Raw genomic sequence first — 21,578 nt, 5'->3', positions numbered from 1 at the left:
CCCGGAGTTGCTGTCATAGCAACAGGTCCGTAAACTTAAACCTGCTCGGGAGCAGGCTTATTTCATGTAAACAGGATTAGAATGCATCTTTTTAAGTGGAATTGATATTTAAAATCTATCCCAGCCATTGCTACTTTACTACAAGAGTACCCTACTAATCCGGGTACAATAATTTAAAATAATAATAATTAAAACATTAATTTGAAAATAATATTATAATGTTGTGTAATCTATAATACTATTGACACAGCCAGTTTTACTCCCTGAAAGATTTATTAGTGATAAAATAAATTACTTTTTTAATTGTATTAGAGTCTTACACACATGCTATACAGTTAATCTGAGTTGTGCATTAATTTGAGTGGTGACGGCTATAATAATAATAATAATAATAATAATGCATTTTAACAGCGCCTTTCATAACACCCAAGGTCACCTTACAAGCAAACAAAAATAGTCTAAAACAGTAAATAGATGAATAACAATAAACAAATCCCATTAGCATCACAACAACTTAAAAGCACACATGCATCATAGAAACAGTATAATACAGTACAGGTCATAAAAAAAGCCTTGGTAAAAAGATAGGTCTTAAGACGGGATTTGAAAGTATGCAGACTGTCACTATTACAAATTTCGAGAGGGAGAGAGTTCCATAGGCGAGGGGCTGCGTGGCTAAAATTTCTAGCTCCCATGGTACTTAATTTATACCCCTCCACGCACTCTGAGATCTTCACACTCGCTCTCCCTGGTGTCACTTTACACTCGCTCTCCCTGGTGTCACCATGTATACGCATAGTATAAGAGTGCGTGGAGGGGTATAAATATGAAGAAGATCAGTAAGGTATGGAGGAGCGAGATTGTAAAGTGCCTTGAATGTGAGAAGCAGAATTTTTAAATCAATGCGGTACTTCACTGGCAGCCAGTGTAGTCGCTGGAGAGCAGGTGAAATGTGCACAGTAGAAGGAGTTCTAGTAAGAACACGAGCCGCAGAGTTCTGAACCAGCTGAAGTTTATGGAGAAGTTTAGAAGGAAGACCAGTAAGAAGAGTGTTGCAATAATCAATACGTGAAGTAACCAGTGCATGGATGGGAGTTGCAGTGTTGAGGGAAGGACGGAGACGATTAATATTACGCAGATGAAAGTATGCAGTAGGCCTACGCGTAATATTATTATGGGTGTGGCTTGATGGAGGGCAGGAGATGCAGTTAACTTGATCTTGACCCTTAAGAAACTTTAATTAATGCTGTCACATAACAAATCTGCTTCGAAAGATAAAGTTACATGAATTGCTAATTACAACATTGAAATAAAAATGCAAAGCCTGTACAAATACTATAAATCGTGAATATAAATAATTGGGAATCATGTAAAAAAATATATATAATAAAATAAAAACAGTGCACATTTCATTTATCTAGCCTATTATAACATTTATGTAGTTTTGTTTACTTGGCTGTTTCCTTATAAAGGCCCGGAAATTTGTCAAGTTTTTCGTCAGGTGTCTTTTTTTAATTATATGATGTCATTACGTTGCTGTCTTGCCACCAGCCAATCGCTGCATTGCTGATCGTGGCTTCGAGTATCGATACATCTGCCCTTTACGGGGAACACGAGAATGCGCAATAATCTTAGACAACTTAATCCAGATATTTTAATCAAATCCGCAAATTCATTTGAAGAACCAAATTAGCCAGAGATCAGTTATCACGATTAGAAGATCTGGCATCTTTCAAATAATCTCAGATGTATTAAGAGAGGTACGAAGAATGGGCCCATGCATTTGCGTTTCTCGTCATTTACACTATATGCTCAAATCGGTGGGCGGAGCTAAACAGGCAGTGATGTAGAAGCAGGTGCTGATCATCTTCTGTGGAGGCGGGGTTTAGCCACACTATTACGTCATAAAGTGGCACATTCCACAACCTGTCGTTTTGGCAGATTGGCTTCAATATAAGCCGTTTTTAGATTAACACAAAAGTTTTTAGTTCTGAAACTTACAGGATGTTTTTATAGTACAATAACCTCTTATATGTCAAACGATCAAGGGAATTGATTTCTCAGTTCATGACCCCTTTGAAGATGGATGATCCAAGTATAAAAATTGCACTCAGCAGATCAGAAGGAAATCGTCTGATATTAAAAGCATGCAATATAAAATGGCAGACATATTTGGACTCATGTCAAACAGGTCGACATCATGAAGTACTGTACAAAGGAACATAAAGAGAAGTAAAATCACTCATAACATAAGTAGGAGGGAACAAGTCATATTCACACATTTACGAACAGGACATTCAAATCTTAACCAAACATTATGCATTATAGGAAAACATAATACAGGTTTATGTGATGTATGTTTAAGGAGACAGTGGAACACGTTTTGATGATATGTAGTGCATATGAAAGGGAGGGGGAACTTCTTAATGAAGTACTGCAATCCTTAGGAATTAAATAATTCACATTAAGTAAAACAATAAATCATGGTCCAAATGTAGGAAAACAAATGAGTGCGTTAAGAGGCAGGATATAGGGATTGTGTGAGAAACAGGAATCATTCAGGTTGGTTCGCAACCCGCCACAAAACCAAAAGAAGAAGAGGAAGAAACACAACCTTCGCCCCGCCCCCCCAAATGCACAAACAAACACGCAATACAACACGACTACGCACAGCTGGCGCATCAGACAGCTCGCTCAAGTATGGACGAATCAGTTCTGTTAGAATAGTAGCTAGCATTACAACAACAGCATATCTTGATTCTGTGAGACGCCAGTGTTACTCACGTGTTGAGCAGAAAAAAAGCAACCTTGGCTCAGCGTCCTTTTCAGGTCTTCCTGCTCTCTAATGGCTCTCCATCCCTGGAAATGGTTCTAGTTCTTGTCTGATCGTAAATCCTGCTTTTTCCAATGATATTTCAGCTTACATTTTCCTCTTTGATAATGTCTCAGCCATCTCTCTTGTTACATTCTTTCTACAAATCTCCCGCTTTCTCACTCTCTCTCCTCCCCATGAGCGTAAACGCCCCCTTATAATTGCTGATTGGCTACAAGAGTGTTTTGGTGCTTGTTTGGATCGCTCCGATCCACTTTGTTTTCCCCGTTTACACAACCAGGGGACCGTTCTTCGTACGTCGCTAACTCAGTTAGCTGGACTTGATTGCTGATGATTTAGCATGATCTTGGATTGTTTGGTTCTTGGAAGCAGATAACTCAATCCAGCCATACTAATCATCATCAACAACAGGTGCGTTCGAAGAACCGAATTAGCTAGATTCTGATCAGCGCGATGATATCATCTTGGATGTGACATTTCATCTCGGATGTTATAGCGACGTACGAAGAACGGGCCCCAGGGCTATGTAAAAAAAAAAACACTATTTTTTCAGCATACACACAGAATAGACAGCTGGCAAATATTAACAAAATTGTTTGAGTGTTGATTTCAATCAACTGCAACTTTAAGGCCGACACTATTTTTAACTTACAATGGAAAATCATGATTGTTTCGCTTTACTTTACCTCTGCTGCATTGCAGCGTGAAATCACAAGTACTCTAATTATTTTTGTATGATACTGTTACACTGTGTAATTAGTAATTGGGAAAACGTGCGTTCGGTTTTTGGTATTTGTATTTTGTTCCATAAACACTTAAGTAATAATTACTTGTTAGGCAACCAGTCTAGAGTAGTCATTACCTTTAATGCCAGTTCGTAACACACACACAAGGAGATTGTGAGAGAGAGCATATGTGTGAGACACATTCAGTAGTTTTTGAAGACTTGATAAATCTGCTTCATATGGTGGCTTGACAATCTTAATAACATTATAAACGAATGTAGCTGATATACAACATGTACCACCTGTGGACATCATGTTTATGTTACAAAATGAACGAGTGCTTTTGACCAAATCTAAGACCCGACTGACAGATATGTGTACCCTGATATACTAATAATTTGTTACAATAAAATGTTTTATATTAAAATAATATTACATATAAAAATAGTTACGGATACAAAATGTTAAAGTAGCTATTCAGAGGTAATAAAAAAACTTAAATGACGTCTCTGGAGGGAAGACCTCTGTGTTTCCTTCTATCATCCACTAGATGGTGCTCTTGGAACTGGTTTTGCTTTTTGTGTTCAAGTGCACCTGTCTGGAAGTGGACTTGATTTGTTTCTCTGTTTACGTTCCACTTTTATATTGGGTTTTCAATTGGTCTCTCACTGATGTTGTTGACCTATGGTTTTCCAAGTACTGTTTTCCAAGGCTGTGAACAGAGTTGAGTGCAGAGTCCATTACTAAACTTACTAACACTATTTATTACTGTGAAAAAAAGAATTAGACATTATCTATGAGGCATTGCCTCTTTATGATGCACAGTATACTCACTGGCTGCTGCTCTGGTATGGCTTAAGAGGAATTTAGCAAATGAGATACACACTCATTTTTCCAAGTGCTTTTAAGTGACATTTAGGCTGTATGATGACAACATGATTTCCACAAATGTTCAATAAATAGTTACATTTACTATTATTAATTATCAGAACAATTAGTCCGTCAAAGAATATAGTTCATTGTTCTAACTGTTGGCTGTGTATGGGTGTCAAGAGATTTTCTACATTAATTTTTCTGCATTAATAAGGAATGAGCTGCCACAGATTTTAAAAGGGCTTTGAAAGCAGCTCATTAACTATCTGCTTAATAAATGCTTTTGAGCTCAGTGTACAGTTGCAGATAACAGCTTGTTAGGGTTTAAGTCTTGTCTTTACTAATTTCTCTCCTGAACTGCACACTGTCACATTCCAAAGGTTGTTATTTGTTTTACACTGCTTATACTGCATACTTTTTCTCAAGGCAAAACAACAGAATTACTCAGCCAAAAACAAACAGATATAAAATATTCCTATATTATAATATATACTCACGATGCTTTTGAGAAAAGCAGCCCAGGGGCCTGTACCATGAAGCCGGATTAGCTGGCTAGCCAGGTAAATTTCAGTTTAGTTTGCACCAATCCTGGGTTTTAGGTACCATGAAAGTGGCTTGGCTTTTAGCAGCGTTCATTGCCACAGAAACTTACACTCCACAGTTAACCTGCTCGGGGGCAGGTTATGTTCTGATAATATAAATAAGCTGTAGAATCAATAGATAATGCTTTAAAAATGACTATGTGACCTTAAAAGTTTCACTTGTGACTGCACTGATAAAGCAAGATAATTTATTTTATTTGTCCTCTTTCATGAACAAGTACTTTTTTCATTGTAAATGCATTTAAATTCATCATATTATTCAATCTCTTAACCTTTAGCAAAACCATTAACCTTTGATCAAGGCTCGTGATTGGCTGTTCGCCAGTGATGTCACACATTCATGTGCATGTGCTCCACAAACTCAGGATCAAAGCCTGAGTTGACAAAGAAAGTTGATGATCAGCATCATGGCACCAACAAAGCCGGATTGGAGTGGTTTGGTTTTGTCAACTCGAAACTAATCCTGTAACTCTGAATTTGTCCATCTACCATCATGGTACAGGCCCCATGTTCTTCAGCATATAGCAGGGGTGGCGAATGTCGGTCCTGGAGAGCCGCAGCCCTGCAGAGTTTTGCTTCAACCCTAATCAAACACACCTGAACAAGCTAATCAAGGTCTGAACGGTTACTAGGAAGCTACAGGCAGGTGAGTTTTAATTAGGGTTGGAGCTGAACTCTGCAGGGCTGCGGCTCTCCAGGACTGGAGTTCGCCGCCCCTGGCATATAGCAACAACTGTACAAGCACTTCACTACCACTAGATGTCACCATATCATTTACAATTTAATACAACATGGTAACAAGATACAAGAACAAGATACCTTTTGAAGGTTGTGACTTTTTACCCCCAATAAATATGCCTATTATGGAAAATTATAAAATGAATTAAATTAAGCATTTTCAGGAAGTGTCTTACTTTAAAATAACAATAGTATTTTTTTTTTATCCTGTCCTCCACAACTCACCTCGTCTTTTCACTAAATCAACAAATGTAACTCCCGCTATAAGGTTTCTAGCTAAAATCATAAGTAGGCTACTTTTTTTATTTACTTTGGTTTCCACAATATTTTAATAACGCTTAAGCGTTTTAATAACGACAGGCTATATTTATTTATCATTTAGCGTATATATCTGGGGAACACAGGACATCATCTTGGCAGTTAGAACATCAACAAAATATTCTATCGACCAAATATTATTTATTCAAAACCAAGAGGGATTAAATACACAAACAGCTAATGATACTGTGGAAAAAAGAACACACACACACACACACAAATGCGGATTTTGTTTTGGATACGTGTTTTTGAAACCAAGCAATGCTTACCGTTGCCTCAAAGTGCACCACATGACACGGACAAACACTGCAGCCAAGGAACTTGTAATGTTACACTCACAGTCATTATGGTTGTCATCCGGCTGGCTCATATTATAACTGACAGGTGAAACTAAGACATGTAGATTTAACATTTCCTGGCTTAAACTAAAGGTATTACGTGCTTTGATCAGACCTTGAGATTTTATGTGTCACACTAATCAAATGCAGATAATAGGCTACTAATATTTAAATTAGGTCACTGCCAAAGTCCTGGGAAACGTTTTGTATAAAGTTAGTATGGCCAATGCCAAAAGTTAACCATAAGGCTACAATATGCTCTTCTATAACAATATTTAACGTCCACTATTAAAAGTGAAGTTAAAGGTGTCCTTAGAAAATTATGGAGAATAGAAACGCATCAGTGCTGAATGGTAAACTTATGCTACATAAAAATTACACCGATCTGATAGGCTACTAATAAACTTTAATCTGGTGATCTTGTGGGCTTCCTCCAATTTCCTCATACTGGCTGTTTTGCACCATGTAAATTCTCTTCATAATCGGATCTTCATACGTTCTATAATTGTTGGGTTATGCGCAGCTTAATTAAAGCCATCCATGATTTGACGGAAAATAAGAGGCTTAAAAATATCTATACACAAAGTGTAGATTAATTTGCGATTCGTTGCAATTATTATACACACATTTGTTCTATAATAATGATTGATTTTGCCAAATGCAAATAAAACAGAAAATAAAATGGAACGAATCGTTAAAGTCGAAACAAAATAAAATAGAAAAAAGATAGCCTACTTCGAAACCTCGTGTGTTCGCTACAGGCTCCTTCATACGAAACTCCCTCTCTCTAAACAGCATGCAATAATTGATTTTAGGCGGATGTGCACAATGTGTGTGTTTTGTGTGGTTCAAGTCTCTTGCAGAAGAGGTCGCACGTGCACCTCCGCCACAGAGAGAAACCCCTCCAGTCAGTCTCGCGTGTCTCACTTCTATGGAAATTAATTCCGTGTAGTCTGCCTCGCGCCACCGCCATTCGGAAATTGAATGGGATATAGATTGTGATCCCTGAGCAACCGCAACACCTGTCTTGTCTAATAATAGTCTTTCTCTCCTTTATTCTGTAATCCATTGTCTCCTTGCGCAGATCAAATTTCAACAGTAACCTTGTATTAAATTAACACCCTCTACTGTTAATCAGACCTGTCATGGCCTAGAAAGTTGTGACATTTCTCAACTCGGCAAAGGTTTGTGGTGACACTCGCAGGCTATCAATGCGTGGTTGAATTTGTAATTACAGAGTCTTTATATTTAATCATACACCTACAAACACGTTCCCCTTTGTTTACACTAAAACCACAATATTCATTGGAATCTGGGTTTTTAGGGTGGGATTAAATAGCCTATGTTGTTTGCTTATGTCAAGATATTGTTTTCCTGGGCAACTGGACTAGTCACATCCACGCCTGGTCAGTTCTGGATATCCATAAGGTTACAAAATACAAATTGGGCCATTTTTTTTTATTTATGCCTAAAACCAAGAGAAAGTTTCAAGCAGCTATGTCACCTGATTTGGATTGAAAGAACTTGGGGAGGAAAACTCTCTCTCCCCACCCCCACAGAGAGGAAGACCGCCCACACCACAGACAGTCGGCCCGAGACCCCTTATACACTTAAAAAGAGGTGGCACTCTGAGAGCAGCGTTCATTCAGCACTGCCTGAGTAAGAAGATTACTTTTACACTGCTCGTCTAGATACTCTTTCTCTCTTTAAACATGCAAAGGATGCTAAAGCGTCAGCCGTTCCACCCGGGAATGATTTTATTACTCTTATGGCTCTGTTATTTGATTGAAGATCAAAAAGTGCAAGGTGAGTGCACCTTTTTCTTTCTTTCTTTTTTTTTGCTGTATTTGTTTCTTCTAAATTATTATAATAATTATTATTATTATTATTTTGGCATGCTTTAGATATCAGTATGGGCTGCAATTAATTTAGAATTAAAGTATTCCTTTAGAATGAAGGGAACTGCTTAAATACAAGACAACTGTAAAGTTTTGTTCTTGGCTCGCGCCTGCATTGGTGTCCTCGAGACAGGTGCGTCCTTACATGCACCATTATTTAAAGGGGAAAAAACATCCAGAATTTACTATACTAAATTAAGTGATGAAAATTGCAGCAGAGCAGTTTACCGTTATCTAAAATAAATGCACAATATTGTCAAAATTAGAGGACACCGAGATGCATCTTGAAAATAATAATACAAAAATTAATAGCCTATTAATATGATAGTATTATTGTCTAGCAATAATGTGAAGAATTATTGTTTTGTATAAATGCATATTTAGCACATTCTCAAATCATCCTTTATGCATTAGACATTCGATTGTATTTTTCTCAGATAGTAGGTAGTGAAATTAAACACTGCCTACCTCGTCTGGTTTGCCAAAAATCAGTGGGCATAATGAAAAAAAAAATGTGTATCATTTTTATGCATTTAATTATTAGAATCGCTTTGCGCATCTGTCATCAAAACGGCACGATCATTTTGAGAACAAAGTTTGATGAAGCTCGCGTGACTGTATGATTTAATTGGATTGTCTGGCGCGTGGTATCCCCGGCGCGAATGCCTAATTTAATACATAAACACGACTAATTCCCCTCATGGTTGACCTGACAGTTCAAAAAATGTCTGATTCCTATTCTAAGCAGCGGATAAATGCGTTTGTGTTGGTAAAAGCAGCGTTTGGAATGCTCCTGTAAGTGTGCTGAAACGTGATGAGCGCAGACAGTTGGCACAGAGCGCTCGAGGAACTGGAGTCTAGACTGCCATGCACATTGTTTAAATAGGTACGAGGCTGTCAATCTGCCACTTACTTCAAGACAATAAATCTCTCCACGGTTTTAACATATTCGACGACAGGAAAAGCATATTCCCGAGCAGACCCGGAGCCCCTGAGTTGTCTGGCCGAAGGCAAGCAAGTGTAAAATAGTCGCATCACGTTGGGAAAAATCAGACAAAATACAGCGGGGGAGGGGGAGCAGGAGAGCTCCAGCTAATACAGGCTGCACGTGTTGTGTCTGGGTCATTGGGTTCAGACTTTAATACGACTGGCTCTTTTTTTTTTTTTTACAGCTGGTAACTGCTGGCTCCAGCAAGGCAAGAACGGGAGATGTCAGGTCCTCTACATGCCTGGGATGAGCCGAGAGGAATGCTGCCGGAGTGGGAGGCTCGGTACATCTTGGACTGAGGAAGATGTGCCAAACAGCACATTATTCAGGTGGATGATCTTCAATGGCGGGGCTCCAAACTGCATACCTTGTAAAGGTAGAATCCCATGTTCGTTTGTTCAGGTGGAAACCTCTATTAGCATATGTTGCTATTATACCTCATAAAAACATATTACATGCATATTTCAAAAGTATAAATAATAATAAAAGTTACTGTGCTTCAGTGGTCATGCCCCCCATCCTTACTTTAATATAAATAAAGTCACAAACATAGATTAGTAATATTAATGTAGAACAAAAATTCAGCGGCTTTACATATCATGTTCCTGTGTGGCTGAATTTTAGAGACATGTGATAATGTGGACTGTGGCCCTGGGAAGAAATGTAAAATGAACAGGAGGAGTAAGCCTCGCTGCGTCTGCGCCCCAGACTGCTCCAACATCACCTGGAAGGGGCCGGTGTGCGGCTCAGACGGGAAAACATACCGAGATGAATGTGCCCTTTTGAAATCCAAATGCAAAGGGCACCCAGATCTGGAGGTGCAGTATCAAGGCAAATGCAAAAGTAGGTAACACACTGCTTCCACACAAAGGTCTTACAATTGTGCAGGTCTGATTTTTAAAAAAATACTGTCTAACCTTGAGAGAGATTTTAGCAGGTGTATCCAGTCCTACAGTATTTTCAATAGGAGTTTATACCAAATAAACACTAAAGAATAAAGGAAGATTTGGGGAAATCAAAAAAAGATCATTGGTTGTGAAAATGAGAAAACCAGGTAAAACAGTATCATTCAGTCTTCCCTTCTCATCCTCACAGAGACGTGCCATGATGTCATGTGTCCGGGAAGTTCGACTTGCGTGGTGGACCAGACAAACAACGCATACTGTGTGACGTGCAACCGCATATGCCCAGAGGTCACGTCTCCGGATCAATACCTTTGTGGCAACGATGGGATTGTTTACTCCAGTGCGTGCCATTTAAGGAGAGCCACGTGCTTGCTTGGTAGATCCATTGGTGTGGCATATGAAGGGAAATGCATCAGTGAGTGTCAACATTTGCCTGTTTCATTTAAATGATAAAAGTTGAAAATGGTGGAATTTGTTTTCAGTTCAGAGTGCAACAATGGCGAAATCCCAAATTAATTCCGTTCCATTAGTCTTTCGTGACAATCCCAATTGTGATTATTACTTGCAAAGGAAAGTCATTTTTGTCTAATTGTTTATAGCAAATAATAAAATGACAAAATGAGCGTGACTTGCCCACAGCCTCTCCACAACAACAACATAAACGTTTATGAATTTCTATGTATGAAACACTAGTGTTATCAGTAGAAATTGACGTTTCTTGTCCCCTGTTGGTTTTTTAGAGGCCAAGTCATGCAATGATATCCAGTGCAGCGCGGGGAAGAAGTGTCTATGGGATTCCAAGATGGGTCGCGGGCGCTGTGCAGTTTGCGTGGAGTCGTGCCCAGAAAGTCGCTCGGAGGAGGCCGTGTGTGCCAGCGACAACACCACATATCCCAGCGAGTGCGCCATGAAGCAGGCCGCTTGCTCTTTGGGGGTTCTCCTGGAGGTTAAGCATTCAGGATCTTGCAACTGTAAGTAATAAATCTTAAAAGACAATCCAATGCTGCCCCCAGCAACCACCTCCCCAAAACCTCCCACCCCTCCAAATAACGCCTCTTCATTCCCTACCTGCTGCTAAGAGTTAAGCTACAGAAAGGACTTATGATTGGAAGTTCTTTGCATGTCCTCTTTGGCTGGCTTCATTAATTTAGCATTTTCTTCAGAAGAAAAAAAAAGAAAAGAAAAAAAAAATGTTTATTTAAAAAAGAACCCACAAAATCAATGGAAATCAATGGATACAATGTAAAAAGATATATATATATATATATATATAAATGTCTTTTGACATATTAATTTTCTTCATTTAACTAACAAGAAAACATGTGCGGACTAACTTTTGCAGTTAAAGACATTTGAATTCTAGTTCAGACTGACCTGTTATTGACCAGCAAATTGAGTAACTATTTTCCCTTTGTTATAGTGTAAATGTAGAGACTTATATAATCATATCAGCTTGTCAATTCCATATTCATGGTTATCATGTAAGTGTTTTATGAATTATGTTTTTTGTTTGATTTTGCCTTTGGCTGTAATCAGTTATTTCAAATGCACTATGACATAAATAGCTCTGAGGGTTTGAAAAGACTTGAATCCTTTTCCTTACGCTCACATAAGGTGATTGTAACATTGGTGCTGTTGTTTAAAAGTTACCTAGACTACCTATTTTGACCGATGGTTCACTAGCTTTGAGAATGGATTGATGAAGCTAGAGCTGCCATTAATGAGGGAATACTTACATTCCGGTTTGTGCTAGCGAACGAATCAAATGATCAATGTGAACGAATGGCTTACCTTAATGTTCTTGTGCCTTAAGGTATGTACGTCATTTCAAGGGACGAACTTTATGATCACCTCATGGTTTGAATGACTACAGCATTTTACAGTTTGCAGGACAAGAATATGTTATTAGTAGAGCAATGCTTTCTCAGTCTCTGCTGTTAGACATCTAACGTTAGGTGAATTTGTGTGTGCAGTTCTGCTGTGGTCGTGTTGTCCTATTTGTTTGTGAGGGACTGCATATTTGTTTCATTGCTTTGCCTGTGTCATTTTTTTCAATGTTATTTCCAGAAATATATATATATATATATATGATATACCTCAGAACCATATATACCATTGCTTGACCACGTAGCTACGGTCAGCCGGTGCACCACCTGTGCATCCAAAGTAATGGATTTAAGACACAAAACCAGAAAAAAGCAGCCATTCATGGAATGCAAGAGCACTTTTTTGGTCTTGATTCAGAAATCTGCCAAACAGACCTGAGCCATTAAAGCCTCTGATCAGCCCCGTCCCATCACACCGCTGACTTCCTTCATTATGTACGTCTTGTTGCATAATTTTGGGAGCCAGAGCACCTGGTCAAGCTGTCAAGTAACTAGATTGTCAGAGGCTTTGGGATAAAGACAAATACTCACATACATTCTGCGCTGTTGTGGTCTATATTCATGCAACAGCTACCATGTATTCTCCCATATAGCCATTACTGAAGACCAGGAGGATGATGACGATGAGGAAGACCAGGACTACATGGCTTATATCCAATTATCACCTGTACTGGATGGATAAAGCACCATCAACCAGTGGAACAGTCCTAGGGCAAGGAATCATGTCCACACTGTACATATGTGTATGCTAATTTATTTTTCAGAGAAAAAAGAAAGAAGTATACATGTAGTTCAGTCTGCTTGATGTTTATTTATAGTGTTCTGTTTTATAATTTATACATTTACAGTGTCTGGCATACTTGTCTATCATGTTATTTTGTTTTCACTTATGTTGTCTTTCCCTTTTCTTTTTTTTATTATGACCGAGAAATGTATTTGTCCAGAGAAGCAGTGTTATTTATTGTGAGGTAAAATGCTATCATGTAAAGTGTGAGTCTTCTGCAAGCTGTAAATTGCATTCCCTGAGCTGTATAAATGCTTATCAATGTCAATTCTATATCACAGATGTTTATTTCACACATACCTGCATGTTAAGCTTGTGAGTTTATTTATTGGAAAAAATGGAAACGCATAGGGGAAAAAAATGTCACTCTTTAATGTACATGTATATTTCTGGTTTTGTTTACAGTTCAGTGTAATTGACCAAAGGGATTTTCTTGAACGTTCTTCAATGTTTTTGTGATATGGTGCAGCAGGATAACACTGAAAAATGAGCCGTTTCTCAGATAGGAAACCCCTGACAATTCGCTTGTGCAAAATGCCGTCCATCCTCAACAGCAACAGTTTGACTTTTCGAGATAGGGCAGAAATTAGCAGTGGGTGATGCTTGTTTGAGAAAACTGTGCCATGCAACTTTTTTGTCTTTGTTTTTGCCAATATTCTGCTCTATATTGCTCTTGCAGAGCTAAAGAAAAGGTCATAAAGAGGACTCATTATCAAAACATTCACTTTTTCACTTTGTCGTCAAAATGCATTTTTATTTTCAGACATCTCAAGATAAAACAAAATTCAGTTATAAATATATAGTTTTGTATTTTTTATGTAAATGTCATATGTATATACAAAGTTTGATGTATTTGTACAGATATTAAGAGTGAAATCAATAATAAAAAAATACTTATCAATTGGTCACTGTGGTGTGGATTTGATTAAGAATTGAGTTCTGCCATTAGTTCATGCCATGTACTCATCCATTTATTAGAAAAGCAAAAGAATTGGATTCTAATTCTCATTTTGTATGTAGTTGAAGTGTCCTGGCTTCATTGCTTAAGCCTTAAGGCCATTATATAAAAAGTCATTCAACTCATTTTAACTGACATCATGAATCTACTGCTGGAAAACCCGCTTGAGCTTTTTTCCCCCCACAATTCAACTAGTGGGGCTATGAATTGAACTAAATTTCAACTAAATCAAGCCAAAATATTCACACAAGGACTTAACTTTCAGTTCAGTTCAGTTCAATCAGTTCAACTCCCTACAAAGTTTTTACAGACAAATGGTTCCTCTTATCTTCATCACTCAGTTTCTGGTGACGAAAACCAATCACATGCCTTTCTACTACCTACTGATAAAGCTGAAATTGCACTGCATTTTGGCTGAAAGGCTCTAGTCTGACCTCACATGATCACAAAATTCACATCATATCACTGAACCATCACTGACTCCAAACATTGTTCTTTCCTATTATGCAAAGCTCCTTCTAAAGTTGTCTGGTGCACCTTTGCTCTTTTTTCAGCTCTGTACCGCCTTCAAAATGATCATTTTCTAAGCAATGACGGTTTTTTTTTTTTTTTTACATATAGGCCATTTATAAGGTAACGGTGTCATGCCCAGATCAATTAGGTTGTCTTTGTCACATCAGTGATTCATTCTGACTTAAGACTTAAAACATGAACCACATTTTAACGATTCCAGGTAATGTAGATTTGTAATGTGATGTAAAATGAACATGGTAAGTGTAGTACCAGAGACTGTGCTAATGTGCTAGCAGAGATGACAGAGTAAAACGGTCACTGCTTTTTCCAATTGAACGTCATTTGAAGCAGGCACGTGTTTTACTCATCTGGGCCCATCCCTGGAGGAGCATGAGAGTAAACATTTCTAGCCGCGTTCAGTCATTGAAGCTTGACATTTACCTCATCCTCCCGTCTCAGAAACATTAACACTAAACTGTCTTCAAGGGGGTTTGAAGGGTTGGAAAAACGAACCACCTGACAAGAATAATTATTTTCTGAGGAAACAGAGAGATGGCATTTCAAAGCACACGGCAAGCACAAACAGCAGCAGTTACTTCAGTAATAATAAGTGCTAAATACTCACACTACTACAGATATTGTGTCATTCCAATGATTTAACGTCCAGATTCGGTTAAAGGAAGCACAGTAAAACTCAGGCGTTGTAAAGATATAGTTTATTAGATACAGAGTATATTATTTTTACAGGTCTGTTAAAGATAACACAGACAGGCAGAAACGGGATGTCTACTTGGCCGACCTTCTAGTCCTTTTGTCCCAGGAAAAGTTTGCTCCATATGACTTCACTCTCGGTTTTGGGACCCTCTTTTCTGTTATATCATAACTCCAACCTGTAAAAATAAACAAGCGTAGAGCACAGTCAGCCAAGTATATCTTACAGGCTGGATTTGGGAGATGTCCACTATTGCTGATGTGCAGTGTAAACACCAGGCCGGATAAGACAGGGTGAGGATAAACGTTAATCTTTATGCCACAAACACAAACACAACTCCTTTTCAAAGCGGAGCGTCATCTCCCTCAAGAGACATTTTTGGATGCGATTCTGATTGGATGATTGTACTGTTTAAAAACTTTGGTCACGATAGTGGAAAAATGTTTAAATGGATTACCGTTCTTCTCGGCGAAAGCGATGGCGTCTTCCTTGGTGCTGAATGTCAGCACCATGTTGGACAGGGGGTCTGCCCTGGATTGGGAACAAAAATCACTTCAGACACTGGATTTTATTTGCCAATTCAAAAAGCATGATTTGATTATCATGATGTCCACTCACGTGGAGGCCCAGCCCATCAGTGGGTTTTCCCAGCGCTCCCTGGTATCAAAATCCATCTTCCACTTTTGGGTATTTTTGACACCGGACTGCATGGCATTGCGGGCAGACACAAAGATACGGACCTTGCGGGTCTTAATATGCTCCTCGGGTACGCCAGTCAAAGTTGTGATGTCCTGGCAAAATGAGGGAGACAAAAGAAGAACTGGTAAACTTTGAGTACATAAGGCAAATCTTTTCATCAAAACCTAAGCATTAATGTGTGGTTTGCCAAAAACAAGATTCTCATTTGTGCTCTCATAAAAGAAGCTTTGCTGTTCTCACATATTTGCTGCACTATTCCCCAAAGGGCATACAGGCCCAAATACTTCCTTTTTTGAATGCAGACGCGCACCTGTCTAGACAAGCTAATTTCTCACACTCTCAAAATGCATCGAGACAGTCTATTGTGATCCTCACTGCAGGTCAGAAACCTGGGCTTTCAGGTGTGAAGGTGAAAAGAACTCTGCAAACTTGAAGTGAATAGTACATTAAACTTAAAGTGTTCGCTCTGAGCAGGTGAATCATTCAGGGCATCAGTCTGTCTTCATTGTTGGACTGATGATAAGACATTTGAGAGATTGGTGTTGGCTTATATATTCTTTTTTTTTGTGGTTTATATTTATGCATGTGTATTTTATTCACATCTCATTTTTATTATCTGTGTGTTGTTGTTGTCTCCGTGTACTGGAAGCTTGTGACACTATAACAAATTCCTTGTATGTGCAAACATACTTGGCAATAAAGCTCTTTCTGATTCTGATTCTGATATGATTCCAGAGTTGTACTCAAAAAAATAAATTTTCCAAACTGAGAAAAAAAAAATATATATATAATTTTTTACAGAAAAACACTATAAAAATACTAAATACCCTTTAATTGGTAAATTAATTAACCATATACGGTAAACAAAAAATTGTAAATGGTTTAACGCATTAAATGTAATTATATTGCATTGTATATAATTTTACTGTAAAATAGAGTGAAATCTGTGTTTTTGCAATGTGACATCACATTTAATTAAATTTGATCTAAACAGATTAATTTCTTCTTAATTTAGTCATTATTAATGTACACTAGGATGTTTTGTTTTACAGATTTAGTTTAGTTTAGTTGTTTATTGCATTATTGTAGTGTCACATGTGTTACCCTGATGGTGTGTATGACCCTGTGCACCATCTACATAAAAGTACTGGCCATGTTTTATGTGGCTATTTATTGCACTACCTGAATTATTATCGTGGTTATCAGTACATTTGAAGTTAAAAAATAGATTTTAATAGTTCCAGTAAATTGGTATATTAATATCACATAATTTAGTGAAATATACGGTTATAAGGTGTAAAATATGGCATTTCATAATAACTGAAACATTGTCACCATATTTTTTGACCGCAAAGTCCTGGCAAACAAAGCTGTCTTTTTTTTTTTTTTACCTAAATGTTTTCCCAAGATCGATCTTCTCTCAGTCTATTTTTTTCCGGATGCCGTGAAAATGTATTTATACCGTGCTTTCGTCCTGTAGATGGCGACGAACTGAAATCACTCAACTGCACACATTCAAAAGAAATATTTTTCTTTATGTATCAAGTTAGTTCCATGTGTCAGTGTTTCTAAACTGTGGTTCAATGAATCTGCACTGATGGGAAGTCAGCAACAACACACAGCCAAACCTCCCAGTAAGCAGCCACCCAAGGTTGTGAATCCTACAAGCAGTTCCCCTTTCAATGCAGGATCTTCACACATTTCAATGGCCATTACAACTTCAAAGAATCAAATTTTCATCATTGTCTGTCATCTGCCACTTGATTCATAAAAAAGAGGTTCTTTAGCATGAACTGTGCACAAAAGGCTGCCAAACACCCAGTCTTCACGTGACAATCGAGCAGGCCGGGAAGAACATACAGTACCATACGCTCTATTTTAAGGGGACAACTTTAGTGAAGGGGGAAAAAAACTTCAGAACTGTCCATGATGTGTATCTAACCATAGTATCACATTCAGCTGGCTTGAACATTTAAATGGCAAATATCACAACATGAAAATTAATCTTTTTGTTGAAAATGTTCAGTGCAATTGACAGCAGTGTCTTTGAGCGAGACACCTTTCTCTCTGAGCAGAATGACAATTAGTCTAAGCAGACATGCGAGACATAAATTCAATGTGTGAGATTAACAAACCACAATATACATTTCTGGTTGAGAACTGATGAAGAAAAATATTATAATTATTATATTATAATTATATTATATTATTAGTTGCTCCTTATCTACCCTACCTTCAGACCGAATAAGATCTTAAAATATTTTTTGGTAAATACTGAAAAAAATCTTGCCATTTTCCTGCAAAATAAGAGGAAAATATGTAAAAAGAGGGGGAAAAAAGTAGTCTAGACTTAGTCTTGCCTGCATACATAAGGAGAACAAAAACTACGAGGGTGATCTAAGCAACAGACGAATGCACAATGGCCCATAGACAAAGCGAGCGACTGTGTCTTAAATACGGTGCTTCAAGAAAAAAAATAAAATAAATTTGGCCAGAGAGAAGGACCACAAAGGGAAACACTGCACTTTTCTCCTTGCATGTACAGGAAGCAAAATGAGAACTATGAAGTTTGACACTATTCACAGAGCCCTTCAATACCTGTATGTGCAGACAGAATGCCAGGCTTAAGAGCGAGGGAGAAAAGACTGGCAAAGTCTCAGTCACGTGAAAGCGTGTCTATATTTCTGACACCTCTGGCTTCTCGGTGAATAAAGAGCATGGGAGCCCTTTCAGAGTGGCAGACTGTGGGGCCAACTGCTTGAATGAGCCCTGCGTGCAGCTTGGTAGAGCCAAGTGTGGCCGACAAGAACGATACCGAAGTGTAAACAAGAAAGAATTTGCTGTGCGAGCAGAACTACAAAATTTTTTTTTTGCCACTTTGTGAGCTCTGAAGTGATTTGTAATTAAATGCAATGAATCTTAAAGTGCACTTGTACAAACATTAAATTAATAAAATTAATTTAATTAATCATTTAATCATTTTTCATTTCGAACGATCCTTTCAGAAGAGGTTTCTTGATGGTTTTGCTCGAACACTCTGATATTCAGATGTGGAATACAGATCTGTGTCGCCACACATATTCAATAGCAAATTCATGCACTGATGGCATCTGTCTGCTGTTTCTGACTAGAAAAAGAAAGACACCAATGACTCGTAATGTAATGTACATGTGTGGCCTACATGTTTTAATCTCAGACAGACAATAATACATAAAAATGTGGATGGAAAAGTTATTGGAAGGTTACAGGTGGAACCTCTCGAGGAATTCTGAAGGCTGTAGTGTCCATATACGTATATAAATCCAGTTTTCATTTCAGCATATGGAGTTCAGATTAAATAATACTCCTCCATCACTGTTCCAGCACAATCCCTTCAGAATCACTTTGGTTAAATTCGCATGGCGATTAATAAAGGGAAAAATGGGGAGAAAATAAGAGCAGAAATAATTAATAACAGAATCTGCTTAGAGACATGTTGAGAGAAATCCAAATCAGTACAGACATAAAGATGACCTGGAAAGACGTTTCAAATTGCTGTGTCCACATATGCAAATGTACCTTCGGAGTAAAAAACTACAAGTTGCGACCAATAAGAGATGATCCACATGATAAACAGTTGCAGACTAGTAACAAACATCTCATTTGGATTCACTCAAATCAGAACGAGGTGAAAACGAGAGATCTGCACATCTTTGTGGATCAGCGGACATTACAGTGCTTCTTCAGTGTTAGATAGAACTGCATTCCTAATAGCCCAGCTTCTTTTTTCAAGCCAAAAAAATCTTTCAGTGGCAGACTTGGGTGGAAGGTGTGGATGAAGAGAAAGCAGTCTGGAAACAGTTAATTTTTACATTTGCTTTGGTGCCACTAGTGGTACAGAAACAACACACTTCAACTCTTAAAGTCCACATATTAGTCCCATCTATATAGGCATCTACTTTATTCTGTAATGCATAAGCAATAGGGATGCACGATATTATCGGAAAGTTATCGGAATTGGCAGTTGTTTACATTTTAAGCCTTTATCGGCCGATTCCGATAACGTTCCGATAATATCGTGCATCCCTATTGCTTATGGATTACAGAATAAGCAATTTGAAAAAAAAATTATGCTGATATGCCTTGCCGATAAGACGGATAGCTCACATGTGCTCAGGGTGTGGTAGCGATAAGATCATGTCAGCAGTGTGGTCATTCTTGAAGTCAACTTTTGCCTTAATGGTGATTACATTCACTGTTTTGGATCCCCACATTTAATTTGAGAAAGTACATACAGAATGACGCATCCCATGTGTGATAGTGTAAAAAGTCACTAGCCCTATTTTTACAGCTTTGCTTTGCTTTAGACCATCTATTAATGTTAAATCCACAATTAAAATGTTAAGGTTTCAATTGCAACCCTCTACATTGCGAGTAAATCACTCGCATATGCGACTAAATCTTCACTCTGGGTGACTAAATAATGTCTATAATTAGCCACTGGCTAATACATTCTTAGATTTTACTCGCCAGTGTGTGTGTTAGAGGCTAATTATAAGTTTAGCACAGATATATTTTCACTCGCTGAACACTGACTGAGCACTTGAGAGTTTCGCTCTCCATCAAGCGATCTGTGCTATTTCAATTCATCTCTGTATTTGACGCACCGTAATCGCTAGTGTGAAGGCGCACGACTTACCGTCGCTTTGCTGATAGCACTGTTTCTCACACATGAGAGTCATACATACCACGCTGAATCGACACGCTACATGTAAACCATATTCTTTGTTGTATTTTCCTGTCAAAATAACAGAGTTTATTTAGAATTATTCAGCTTTTAAGAACAAGCAGAAGATATGCCGGTTTCTCCGGTAGAGGGCGCAAACGGCAATCTCATTACCTTCCCTGTTTTGATTTCAGCAAATCAGTTTGTGCGAACACTGACAACATGATTAATATTCATGAACCCAGCAGCTCATTAATCCTTAGTGTGTTTTATATTGTTATTAATAGTAGAATTAGTAGTAGTATTATCTTAATAATAATTACTATTATATTATTATTATATATTACCATTGGTAGAATTAGTAGTAGTATTATCTTAATAATTACTATTATATTATTATTATATATTACCATTGTCAAAATTTTTTTACAGAAACCCTCAATGACCAACAATATCTTAAGCATCACACCAGTCCTAAGTTCATTTAAAATGACAAATATGCTTTCATACATGGTTACAAAGTTTTAGTTCTTATCGCTAAAGTTCTGTCATTAAATAACACTTAATTATCATAATATCATAATATAATGCTTGATTGACTGATTAAGAAGCTAAGATTTAAGAAGCTGTGCCATTTTATAAAGATAAGCTGCTTTGTTGGAACAAACAAAACATACATATATACAGTACATATATATAGCCTATATATCTAACGATAAATAGGCCTATACGAGAAATATATTTTTACTTAAATAATAAACAAGTAAATAATGCAACAAGTAGCCTAGTATGCAAAGTTTCAGTTCATTTTTGTGCTGCGCGAAAGGAAACCAGACGGCAGAAAGCGGCATTTTTTCTTTAGGCTTATTTTACAAAAGCACAAAGATTTGTTTTTATTGTGAATGTAGACAAATAAAGGCAAACCTTTTACAATTCCGATTATCTATCCAATCCGATCCGACTAAAAGGAGTAGTTGCTTCCACTGTTAGAAGGAAAAAATTCAAATGATTGCGCCGGCGGCGCATGCGCGCACACAGTTAAGCTTTGCTTGACAATGCAGCCTGTTCATTATCATAATAAAATACAGTCAGTCAAACATATG

The 21,578-nt window shown here is 37.7% G+C and overlaps 2 protein-coding genes across 3 annotated transcripts in view; one reads left to right on the top strand and one right to left on the bottom strand.

The window, feature by feature from the left end:
• Window positions 1–8,067: 8,067 nt before the first annotated feature.
• LOC107708632 (follistatin-A-like) lies at window positions 8,068–12,960 on the top strand. 2 transcript variants are annotated; one of them, XM_016512910.1, is made up of 6 exons: window positions 8,068–8,233; window positions 9,498–9,689; window positions 9,938–10,156; window positions 10,409–10,633; window positions 10,959–11,189; window positions 12,698–12,960. In XM_016512910.1, exons 1-6 carry the CDS (start codon window positions 8,140–8,142, stop codon window positions 12,784–12,786), a joined length of 1,050 nt encoding a protein of 349 aa, XP_016368396.1. In that variant the 5' UTR covers window positions 8,068–8,139; the 3' UTR covers window positions 12,787–12,960. The 2 variants fall into 2 exon arrangements, with proteins under 2 accessions (XP_016368396.1, XP_016368397.1); XM_016512911.1 differs by lacking the exon at window positions 12,698–12,960 and having other exon boundaries at window positions 10,959–11,427.
• Window positions 12,961–15,061: 2,101 nt separating this feature from the next.
• Window positions 15,062–21,578, bottom strand: part of LOC107708631 (NADH dehydrogenase [ubiquinone] iron-sulfur protein 4, mitochondrial-like) — a 23,520-nt gene continuing 17,003 nt past the window's right edge. The window contains exons 3-5 of the mRNA XM_016512909.1: window positions 15,690–15,862; window positions 15,529–15,602; window positions 15,062–15,249 (exon numbers count right to left, since the gene is read on the bottom strand). Coding sequence (XP_016368395.1) covers window positions 15,146–15,249; window positions 15,529–15,602; window positions 15,690–15,862 — 351 coding nt within the window. The 3' untranslated portion in view covers window positions 15,062–15,145. The remainder of the gene's footprint in view (window positions 15,250–15,528; window positions 15,603–15,689; window positions 15,863–21,578) is intronic.

Source organism: Sinocyclocheilus rhinocerous, unplaced genomic scaffold (assembly GCF_001515625.1).
Source record: "Sinocyclocheilus rhinocerous isolate Xijiao unplaced genomic scaffold, SAMN03320098_v1.1 scaffold1858, whole genome shotgun sequence".
Taxonomy (NCBI): Eukaryota; Metazoa; Chordata; class Actinopteri; order Cypriniformes; family Cyprinidae; genus Sinocyclocheilus; species Sinocyclocheilus rhinocerous.
The sequence above is the reverse complement of the archived record's forward strand: the minus strand, read 5'-3'. Positions and strand labels throughout refer to the sequence as shown.

Coding starts and splice junctions, on each gene's coding strand:
- LOC107708632 (XM_016512910.1), top strand. CDS start 8,140: ATGCAAAGGATGCTAAAGCGTCAGCCGTTCCACCCGGGAATGATTTTA. Junction 10,157..10,408: donor GTATCAAGGCAAATGCAAAA/GTAGGTAACACA, acceptor TCATCCTCACAG/AGACGTGCCATGATGTCATG. Junction 11,190..12,697: donor GCATTCAGGATCTTGCAACT/GTAAGTAATAAA, acceptor TCTCCCATATAG/CCATTACTGAAGACCAGGAG.